Source organism: Salvelinus fontinalis, unplaced genomic scaffold, assembly GCF_029448725.1.
Source record: "Salvelinus fontinalis isolate EN_2023a unplaced genomic scaffold, ASM2944872v1 scaffold_0267, whole genome shotgun sequence".
NCBI lineage: Eukaryota > Metazoa > Chordata > Actinopteri > Salmoniformes > Salmonidae > Salvelinus > Salvelinus fontinalis.
The window spans coordinates 187,013-198,787 of NW_026600476.1; the positions used below are offsets into that span (position 1 = coordinate 187,013).

At 40.7% G+C, this 11,775-nt stretch overlaps 1 protein-coding gene across 1 annotated transcript; it reads right to left on the reverse strand.

Moving 5' to 3' along the window:
• Positions 1-94: 94 nt before the first annotated feature.
• Positions 95-8,454, reverse strand: LOC129845280 (gastrula zinc finger protein XlCGF17.1-like). Its single transcript, XM_055913155.1, has 2 exons — positions 8,434-8,454; positions 95-1,066 (listed from the first exon to the last, which is right to left on the reverse strand). The coding sequence occupies exons 1-2, from the start codon at positions 8,452-8,454 to the stop codon at positions 95-97; spliced, it is 993 nt and encodes a 330-aa protein (XP_055769130.1).
• Between the last annotated feature and the right edge of the window lie 3,321 nt (positions 8,455-11,775).

Below are 11,775 nucleotides of genomic sequence, written 5' to 3' on the forward strand. Positions count from 1 at the left end.
GTGCCTCTGGCTATAAGTAATATAAAAAATGGTTTGCTTAAAAACCTCAAGGAATAAGTAAAGTTCACTCCTTTGTGTGTTCTCTACAGTCAGATCAGTGGCAAGACTTCTCTCTGGTATGTATACGTTCATGTCTTTTTAATGTGCTCAGTAGAGCGAAACTCCTTCCACAGTCAGAGCAGGAGTAAGGCTTCTCTCCTGTGTGTGTTCTCTGATGAACTTGTAGCTCAGCTGGTGTTGTGAAGCATTTTACACAGTCAGAGCAGCAGTAAGGCTTCACTCCTGTATGTATATGTTCATGTCTTTTTAAGTGGCCCAGTCGAGAGAAACTCTTTCCACAATCAGAGCAGGAGTAAGGCTTCACTCCTGTATGTATATGTTCATGTCTTTTTAATGTGCTCGGTAGAGAGAAACTCCTTCCACAGTCAGAGCAGGAGTAAGGCTTCTCTCCTGTGTGTGTTCTCTGATGAACTTGTAGCTCAGCCGATGTTGTGAAGCATTTTACACAGTCAGAGCAGCAGTAAGGCTTCACTCCTGTATGTATACGTTCATGTCTTTTTAAGTGGCCCAGTCGAGAGAAACTCTTTCCACAGTCAGAGCAGGAGTAAGGCTTCACTCCTGTATGTATACGTTCATGTGTTTTTAAGTGGCCCAGTCGAGAGAAACTCTTTCCACAGTCAGAGCAGGAGTAAGGCTTCACTCCTGTATGTATACGTTCATGTGTTTTTAAGTGGCCCAGTCGAGAGAAACTCTTTCCACAGTCAGAGCAGGAGTAAGGCTTCACTCCTGTATGTATACGTTCATGTGTTTTTAAGTGGCCCAGTCGAGAGAAACTCTGTCCACAGTCCGAGCAGGAGTAAGGCTTCACTCCTGTATGTATACGTTCATGTGTTTTTAAGTGGCCCAGTCGAGAGAAACTCTTTCCACAGTCAGAGCAGGAGTAAGGCTTCCCTCCAGTGTGCACTCTCTGATGAACTGCCAAAGCTCCTGGTGTTGTGAATCTCTTCCCACAGTCAGTACAGGAATACAGATTATCTCCAGTGTGTATTTTTAGGTGTGTTTTTAGCTTTAAATGAATTGGGAAAATCTCCTCACAATGTGGGCAGTGGTGAGACCTCTTAGCTCTGTGATCTTCCTGCTGTTGCTCTCTGGATATAGATAATGTCTCAACATGGTCTCCTGTGTGAACAACATCAGAAGAACCAGTCAGTTGGTGCAATATACATGTCAATCAAATTTATATTATGAAGCCCTTTTTACATCAGCAGTTGTCACAAAGTGCTGAACAGAAACCCAGCCTAAAACCCCAAAGAGCAAGCAATGCAAATGTAGAAGCACAGTAGCCAGGAAAAACTCCCTAGCAAGCAGGAATCTTGGAAGAAATGTAGAGAGGAACCAGGCCCAAAGGGGTGACCAGTCCTCTTCTGTCTGTACTGGGTTACATATGTATTCATATCAGTAGGCTGTACAATACAGGGGAATAAAACTATTCTAAAAGTGGGTAAGAGATGAAAGCTAAAATGGGGCGTGTCATTTCATAAACTGCCAGTGTTTTAAAGTTCTGTCTACTTCACTTCTTTAGTCTACTCTCTGAGCACTCCAGATAGCCAAGTGAATAAAACAAATGCTGGCAATACTGGTGTCAAACCATGCAAGTCTCAGTAGCATGAAATAATATCTACCTTCTCATTGAAACAGTTCATCATGAAACAGTTCTACTGCAACTTTTCATACACAGTGGGAAGTTGGAATGAATAACACAAACTTAGTTAGATAGAACCTGCTCTTACCATGAGAAACAGATGTCCCAATATTCTCCTCCTCTTCTTCATCTTTAATGTTGACATTCAGCTCCAGTGTTTGACTGCAGTCTTCCAGCTTCACTGATGCCATCTCTGGATCCTGCAGTGCAAACTGGGCTCCACTGTCACAATCAGGACCCAGTGACTGTAGGTTTGGACTCCGTGTGGAAGGAGAGAGGCAGGCTGGGTCTGTCCTCACTGTTGATGTTACCGGCCTCAGACTTAATTCTAGTCGTCCTGTAGTAACAATGAAAAACAGACAAAAAAAAGTTAGTCTTGACATTTCTGGCACTTTCTTTATTCTCAAAAAACATATAAAAAAATATTATATTTATTTTTGTTCAATTATCTAATTCAGTCCTTGACTTGGACTGAAATAGGTGCCGATACTCAGCTCCGGTGAGCTGAGCACTGATCTCATTTCAATAGATTTGGTAGCTAAGCATTGACAACAAAACATGAATTAATTCACATTAGACAAAGTACACACTTCAAAATAGGCTATACAACGTAAGTGAATCTATAGTAGATTTCCCAAATTCACATAAATGACAAAAACATTTAGTACTAGCTCGTGCTTGGCACTGCCCACTATGACGCATCTGTTCCCATTGGAAACGACTGGCTGTGGTCTATCTTGGTTTGGTGCAACTTGGTTTGCATTCAGGTGTTCTTGGGGTGGCCCTACCTCATTATATGAGAAGGACGGTGCTTAATTTGAGCCAGATCTTCCGGCACCTCTCAGTTTTGTAGTCTTTTGTTCCGGAACCCATTTGCCAGGATCAGGTAGACTACCTCTTGTGACATGAAAAAGTATCACGCAAAAAGTATCACGTTTATCACGCAAAAATCTGCATAAAAGCAATCAGAGTAGTTACATTTGGATTCCTCTGTAATTGTCATGCCCCCTAAAAATCGTAATGTGAAAACGTGCCTGATATTCTAAGAATGTATTAATGTTGGGACGTCCCAGGTTTATGGTTTGTGCAACATTGTAGACTATTTAGACCAAGGCGTGGCCATTGCTGTGGTGAGAGAGAAGCACGCCTGTATCTCTCACAGAACTAAAATGAGATTCATTTTCTATTATCTCTCTCCCTCTCTGTGCTGTTATGGACATGAGCCAGAAACTCATCTCTCCAGCATTGCACTTCTTCATTTATCTCCTAATAGAATAATAGCTGTGGGATGTGTGTTGCTGCAGCACTCTGCAGTCTGTTCAGAAAGAAATTAAATCATTCCCAATACTACACCAGGAGTATTTAGCTACAGAGGATCAATAGCTAATTTAAATAAAATAGCCCAGCTGTGGATTGTGTGTAGCCGAATCACAAGGCATGTCTATAGTCAGGAACATGTGGCAAATCTGTCAGTGAACAGCATGCAGCCAAAACAGGCCTTCAGCAATATTTCTAATACAATTGCTGGAAAACACAGGTTGTAAAGCAAATGGATCCTGCTGACAAGAAAATACTAGTCTGTCTGTTACCAAGTTATCAACTTCCATATAGGCCTATTGAGCAAACATCATAGTTTTACAAAGTAAAGCAAGAGAGAGAAGCTTTTGGCCGGTGAGTGAGCTGCACATCATTGGGTGAGTCAGTGAAACTGGAAAGCTTGTTTAGGACTATAACTTCCTCCTCATATTGTACAATGTGTTTCTCCTCACACCTGGCCTAGGCTATTGATGGATTAGAGACAAGGTTGTTTTTATTGACCTCAGATGCTCAGTTTGTCAGTGTCGAAGTAGCCTGTCATTTTGGTCATTTGTGAAGTATTAAAAAATATTATTCAAAAGTCTCCAGTCATCTAAAATGATGTAGAACTGCATGAAATCCATTTATAAAAGGCCACATTTTTCCAGGACTCCAGGCTACAAAAGAAATGTACTCTATGTGTGTAACTTCTGTAAGTGGCTCAAAACCACTGCTCCAGAGTGGCACAGCGGTCTAAGGCACCGCATCTCAGTGCAACAGGCGTCACACCAGTCTCTGGTTTGAATCCAGTCTGTATCACATCTGGCCGCGATTGGCAGTCCCATAGGGCGGCGCACAATTGGCCCAGCATCGTCCGGGTAGGCCGTCATTGTAAATAAGAATTTGTTCTGAACTGACTTGCCTAGTTAAATTAAATAAAACAAGTATAATATGCCAGTACGCAAAAGCCATGATAATGCCTGCAATGCTTTATTATAAAAGGTATTTTATTTAATGTGTTCTGGTACCTCAGAGAACCCCAGGTCACCACCTCTCGGGCTCACTTTTGGTTCCAGCACCTCCCAAATGACAAATTAAGCACTGGAGAAGTGGGTAGCTGCCTCTGCCTCCTCCGGGACACATCTCCTTTGCATAGAATTCGTGAGGATGTTGATTTTGGCCTGTGGAATAGACCACATGTAACAACACCTGAACAAGATCGGTACATCTGAACATCACACCTGCTAGACAGGAATGTCATTGTTTTGCCATGGCCAGCGAAGAGCCCGGATCTCAATCCCATTGAGCACGTCTGGGACCTGTAGGATCGGAGGGTGAGGGCTAGGGCCATTCCCCCAGGAAATGTCCGGGATCTTGCAGGTGCCTTGGTGGAAGAGTGGAGTAACGTCTCACAGCAGAACTGGCAAATCTGGTGCAGTCCATGAGGAGGAGATGCACTGCAGTACTTAATGCAGCTGGTGGCCACACCAGATACTGACTGTTACTTTTGATTTTGACCCCCCCTTTGTTCAGGGACACATTATTCTATTTCTGTTAGTCACATGTCCGTGGAACTTGTTCAGTTTGTCTCAGTTGTTGAATCTTGTTATTTTACATACAAATATTTACACATGTTAAGTTTGCTGAAAATAAACGCAGTTGACAGTAAGAGGTTGTTTCTTTTTTTGCCAAGTTTATTTTTACCTTGTCAGCTCAGGGATTCGATCCAGCAACCTTTCGATTACTGGCCCATCTCTCTAACCACTAGGCTACCTGTACGTCATTCATATAAGTAGGCTGTGCAATACAAAAAGGAGAATAAAACTATTCTAAAACTATCTCATAAGTCATGAAAATGATCAGCCATATTATCCTCCACTCATTATCACAAGGGTTAGAAACTACCCAGACTCATTTCATAGAACTTTAAAACACTGGCAGTTTGTCTACTTCACTTCTTTAGTCTACTCTCTGGGCACTCCAGATAGCCCAGTGAATAAAACAAATGCTGGCAATACTGATGTCAAACCATGCAAGTGTCAGTAGCATTAAATAATATTTACCTTCTCATTGAAACAGTTCATCATGAAACAGTTCTACTGCAACTTTTCATGCACAGTGGGAAGTTGTAACGAACAACAAAATTAGACAGAACCTGCTCTTACCATGAGAAACAGATTCCCCAATCTTCTCCTCCTCTTCTTCATCTTTCATGTTGACCTTCAGCTCCAGTGTTTGACTGCAGTCTTCCAGCTTCACTGATGCCATCTCTGGATCCTGCAGTGCAAACTGGGCTCCACTGTCACAATCAGGACCCAGTGACTGTAGGTTTGGACTCAGTGTGGAAGGAGAGAGGCAGCCTGGGTTTGTCCTCACTGTTGATGTTACAGGCCTCAGACTTAATCTGAGTCGGCCTGAAGTAATAAAGAGAAACGGACACAAAAGTTAGTGCCATAAAAATATGGTTTATATCTAGGTGCAGGAGCTCCACAATACTGTTGAGCTAATATTCTATAAAGAGGAACATGAGCTCAAACAGTAGACATTTGAGGTGCCGGTACTCATCCGGTGAGCTGCTGTCCAAGTCAAGCACTGATCTCATTTCAATAGATCTGGTAGTTAAGCATTGACAAAACATTAATTCATTCACATTAGACAAAGTATACACTTTAAAATTAGGCTACACAACTTAAATGCACTTAATCTATAGTAGATTTCCTGAATTCACATAAATACCTCAAAAAACATTTAGTACAAGGTTGTAGTATGTTTTAGGCAGCACTATGTACTATTTACCTGAATAACCTTGTCTTCACTGTATTATTCCAATCAAAAACCAATAGTAGTTCCGTTCACACCATAGTAACATGTATAGATAGACAGAAACAACTGAATGTCTCTGAATATTAGTTCACATGTAGAAAACTGATAAGCATTACATTTAGCTTCAAAACAGTAGTGCAACCTTAAAATTGTCTTTCTCTGCTGCACCCTCAGCGCCTGCACTGAAGTGTTTTGATGCAGACCGAGTGGGAACCGCCATTTTACCATCTCGTTAATTTTACACAAAACCAAAAACAACATGTAAAACGAACCCAGAAATATCAAATAGATTGATCCTTTATGAAATTACCTTGACGAAATGATATACATTCACTCAGACTAACCCAAAGTCTATAACTATGTGACTTGTAAAAAATTGATCACGTTACCTCACGCGGTTTCACTGTTATAATCGGAAAGTTTCTACTTCCAGTGTATTGATCTGCTCATAGTGAACCACCAAGCCCCGCATTCATATCAGGCATGTCGGGAGTTGAACAGCTGTTGTCAAGTCGCGAGAGAGGGGGAGGGAGTTTGAGGCACCAATCTTGAATGTCATTGAGTGACTAGAAAAACAGTCTGAGGGTGAGTTATTGGCAGATGTAATCACCAAAGTCTGAAAAATCACTAATTAAATCAATCAATATTACTGTCTGTTGAGCTGTATCTGAACAGCCAATCACGTGTTTTGAGATGTGAGATGTGAGATGACATCAACTCACATACTCATTATAATATGTCCACCTTGGATGACAGACCAAAAGGATAGCTGTAGATGAATCAACTCTGCACTAGGAGGTGCTGGCCAGCCTATTGTCTTTTCTGATAGTGGATTTAAAGTTGAAGATCTAACGTTGTTTCAAAGGTACAAATTCAACATATATTCAACCTATTTATACAAGGTTTAACTATGTTGAAAATTGGTTAACATGATGCCATAATCCTGTGGTTGAACCTCAAAACAACAGCTTTTGCAAATCCAATGTACAGTGTTCTACACGTTCATTCCACGTCACAATACATTGATAAATGATGTTGAAACACCATTGATTCAACCATTTTGTGCCCAGTTGGCACCTTGTCAGTTTTGGTGTGTTTTATTAGCTTCTATTGAAAAGATATTGAGATGACCTTGGATTTGCTCCTTAGGGTTGAATACCCTCTGGCTTCTCACATTGAAACAATTTGTGGTGAGAACCAATATAGATAATTAGATATGATATTGATTTTGTTTGATATAGATATGAGCAAAGCATATTGTGATATCGGTTTATCCTTGCTGTTAACCTACACTTGTAGATATAGTAGAACACCCTTCGCTCAAAACCTTCTCAATTTAGCATAGTTAACTGGCATTTCATTGATTCCTATTGTATTCAAACTGTTTAGGTATGTTAGACACCCAGAACAATCACACTTGGCCCAATGAGCATCCAACAACAGTTTTCTGGACTTCACAAAGCCATGGAAGTGAAGTGTAGACAGTTGCATTGTTATTCATTGAAATAGATATGATCTCAGTGGAGGCTGCTGAGAGGAGGACGGTACATAATAATGGCTGGAACGGGGTGAATGGAACGGCATCAAACACCTGGAAACCATGGAAACCATGTGTTTGATGTATTTGATACCATTCCAACCATTACCACCAGCCTGGCCTCCCCAATTAAGGTGCCACCAACCTCCTGAGTTTGGTATCGATATCAGTTTGAAAAAATCCTACTGTTATTGATATATATTTTCCATATTGGTGCCCATCACTTAAAACAATTGAGTCTGTTGGTTGACTGGGTGGTACTGCTTCCCTCTGCAGTTTTCTGTGGGAAGAAGCTAGTAGACACAACATGTATCAGATAGAGATGGTGTGATGATCAATTTTCACCACTAGGTTGGGATTATTTTTTACTACTAAATTACTGTTTCTTTAATTATAAACAGGCTATGAAATGACTGACTACATGTGTTTATTAAATTGTATTTTCAAAACTAGATTTGTTCTTTTAGTCATTGATAAATAATGTGTTTGGAAAACCACATTCAAGCCAACTAAATTGATCTGCCAATGAAACATAAAGTTTGTATATGAATTAGAAATCGACCGATTATGATTTTTCAACGCCGATACCGATACCGATTATTGGAGGACCAAAAAAGCCTATACCGATTAATCTGACTATTTTTATTTTTATTTTTTTTGTAATAATGACAATTACAACAATACTGAATGAACACTTATTTTAACTTCATATAATACATCAATAAAATCAATTTAGCCTCAAATAAATAATGAAACATTTTCAATTTGGTTTAAATAATGCAAAAACAAAGTGTTGAAGAAGAAAGTAAAAGTGCAATATGTGCCATGTCAGAAAGCTAACGTTTAAGTTCCTTACTCAGAACATGAGAACATATGAAAGCTGGTGGTTCCTTTTAACATGAGTCTTCAATATTCCCAGGTGAGAAGTTTTAGGTTGTAGTTATTATAGGAATTATAGGACTATTTCTCTCTATACCATTTGTATTTCATTAACCTTTGACTATTGGATGTTCTTATAGGCACTTTAGTATTGCCAGTGTAACAGTATAGCTTCCGTCCCTCTCCTCGCTCCTACCTGGGCTGGAACCAGGAACATATCGACAACAGCCACCCTCAAAGCAGCGTTACCCATGCAGAGCAAGGGGAACAACCACTCCAAGGCTCAGAGCAAGTGATGTTTAAAATGCTATTAGCGCGCACCCCGCTAACTAGCTAGCCATTTCACATCGGTTACACCAGCCTAATCTCGGGAGTTGATAGGCTTGAAGTCATAAACAGCGCAATGCTTGAAACACAACGAAGAGCTGCTGGCAAAACACACGAAAGTGCTGTTTGAATGAATGCTTACCAGCTTGCTGCTGCCTACCACCGCTCAGTCAGACTGCTCTATCAAATCATAGACTTAGTTATAACATACTAACGCACAGAAATACGAGCCTTAGGTCATTAATATGGTTAAATCCGGAAACTATCATCTCGAAAGCAAGACGTTTCTTCTTTCAGTGAAATACGGAACCGTTACGTATTTTATCTAACGGGTGGCATCCATAAGTCTAAATATTCCTGTTACATTGCACAACCTTCAATGTTATGTCATAATTACGTAAAATTCTGGCAAATTAGGCGGCCCAAACTGTTGCATATACACTGACTCTGCGTGCAATGAATGCAAGAGAAGTGACACAATTTCACCTGGTTAATATTGCCTGCTAACCTGGATTTCTTTTAGCTAAATATGCAGTTTTAAAAATATATACTTCTGTGTATTGATTTTAAGAAAGGCATTGATGTTTATGGTTAGGTACACATTGGAGCAACGATACGCACTGCATCGATTATATGCAACGCAGGACACGCTAGATAAACTAGTAATATCAACAACCATGTGTAGTTAACTAGTGATTATGATTGATTGATTGATTGTTTTTTATAAGATAAGTTTAATGCTAGCTAGCAACTTACCTTGGCTTACTGCATTCGCGTAACAGGCAGGCTCCTCATGGAGTGCAATGTAATCAGGTGGTTAGAGCGTTGGACTAGTTAACTGTAAGGTTGCAAGATTGAATTCCCCGAGCTGACAAGGTAAAAATCTGTCTTTCTGCCCCTGAACGAGGCAGTTAACCCACCGTTCCTAGGCCGTCATTGAAAATAAGAATGTGTTCTTAACTGACTTGCCTAGTTAAATAAAGATTAAATAAAGGTGTAAAAAAAAAAATACAAATTTCTGATTGTTATGAAAACTTGATCGGTCGACCTCTAATATGAATTTGTACTGGTCAAACTCTTCTCTTTTGTGTAATGAATTACAAAAACTATGTTTCAAGTGATATATGTACTGTTTTTCTGAAGCTGAACAAGACAGCAAGTTGAAATTAAAGTTCCTGGGCCTACACATCACAGACAAACCGAAATAGTCCACCCACACAGACAGTGTGGTGAAGAAGGCGCAACAGCGCCTCTTCAACCTCAGGAGGCTGATGAAATTTGGCTTGTCACCCAAAACCCTGACAAACTTTAACAGGTGCACAATCGAGCATCCTGCCGGGCTGTATCACAGCCTGGTATGGCAACCATCAACCGCAAGGCTCTCCAGAGAATGGTGAGGTTTGCACAACGCAACACCAGGGGCAAACTACCGGCTGTCATGACGTTGCCCTCTTTGGGAACAGCGAGCACCATCCCCCTCCCTCTGCACCATCCCCCTCTCTCTGTCTCTCCTACACCCAGGCTGCTGCGACCTCAGGTCGTAAATTCCTGGAGAATCCTGAGAAGTCTCAGTTATGAGGCTTACATCTAATTGTTGTATAGAATCCCGACGACACACTGAGCGTAAATATATATATATATATTATATTATATATATTTAGTCATTTTAGCAGACGCTCTTATCCAGAGCGACTTACAGTAGAGTGCATACATTTTATTACATTTTTACATACTGAGACAAGGATATCCCTACCGGCCAAGAGCAGACACTCTTATCCAGAGCAACTTACAGTAGAGTGCATACATTTTATTACATTATTTTTTTTTTTTTTACATACTGAGACAAGGATATCCCTACCGGCCAAACCCTCCCTACCGGCCAAACCCTCCCTAACCCGGACGACGCTATGCCAATTGTGCGTCGCCCCACGGATCTCCCGGTTGCGGCCGGCTGCGACAGAGCCTGGGCGCGAACCCAGCCCAGCCTGGGCGTGAACCCAGAGACTCTGGTGGCGCAGCTAGCACTGCGATGCAGTGCCCTAGACCACTGCGCCACCCGGGAGACCCAGGGTGAGCATCTGATTTGAGCATCTGAGCATTTGAGCTTGAGCATTTGAGCATTTGAGCATCACAAAGCTAAATCTGACCTGCTAGAGTATTGAATATTGATTGCAATTATTCCCGAATGAGTGAGCGTTCATGTGCAAAGGATTAGCATTTCAATTGTTATAATTATCAACTCTATAGTGTCTTATCTCAGCTGACCCCCACTCCCCTTTTGTCCACCAAGCCGCAATGCCGGTTTAGCCCACTAGGGCACATTCCCCTATCATTTCCTTGTAACCATATCTACTGTTTGTTATGCATTTCTGTGATGATTTAGTTAGTTAATAAATGAATGATTTAAGACACAATTGATGTATGAATGACTCATAGTGAAGACTGGGTTCGTGCAGATAACCAACAATTTACGACGTTTGGAATGAGACTAACGTGAGGTAAAGAATAATTCATTAATCAGAAGACTAATTGATCAGATATTAAAATATCTGAAAGTTATATCAGGAAAATTATAACTTTGTAATCTGAATATTTTCCTTGGTGCCCCGATTTCCTAGCTAATTACAGTAACATGATTAATTAGTTTAATCGCGTAATAATAATTATAGAGAGTTATTTGATAGAGATAAGTCTTCAGTTTTAATGATGCCAAAGACACGACACCGTCCTCCATGACACCTACAGCACCCGATGTCACAGGAAGGCCAAAAAGATAATCAAGGACAACAACCACCCGAGCCACTGCCTGTTCACACCGCGATCATCCAGAAGGTGAGGTCAGTACAGGTGCATCAAAGCTGGGACTGAGAGATTGAAAAACAGCTTCTATCTCAAGGTCATCAGACAGCTAAACAGCAATCACTAACTTAGAGAGGCTGCTGCCTACATTGAGCCCCAATCACTGGACACTTTAATAAATGTATCACTAGTCACTTTAAACAATGCCACTTTAAATAATGCCACTTTAATCATGTTTACATATCTTACATTACTCATATCACATGTATATACTGTATTTTATATCATCTATTGCACCTTGCCTATGCCGCTCGGCCCGGCCATTGCTCATCCATATACTTATATGTACATATTCTCTTTCACCCCTTTAGATTTGTGTGTATTAGGTAGTTGTTGGGGAATTGTTAGATTA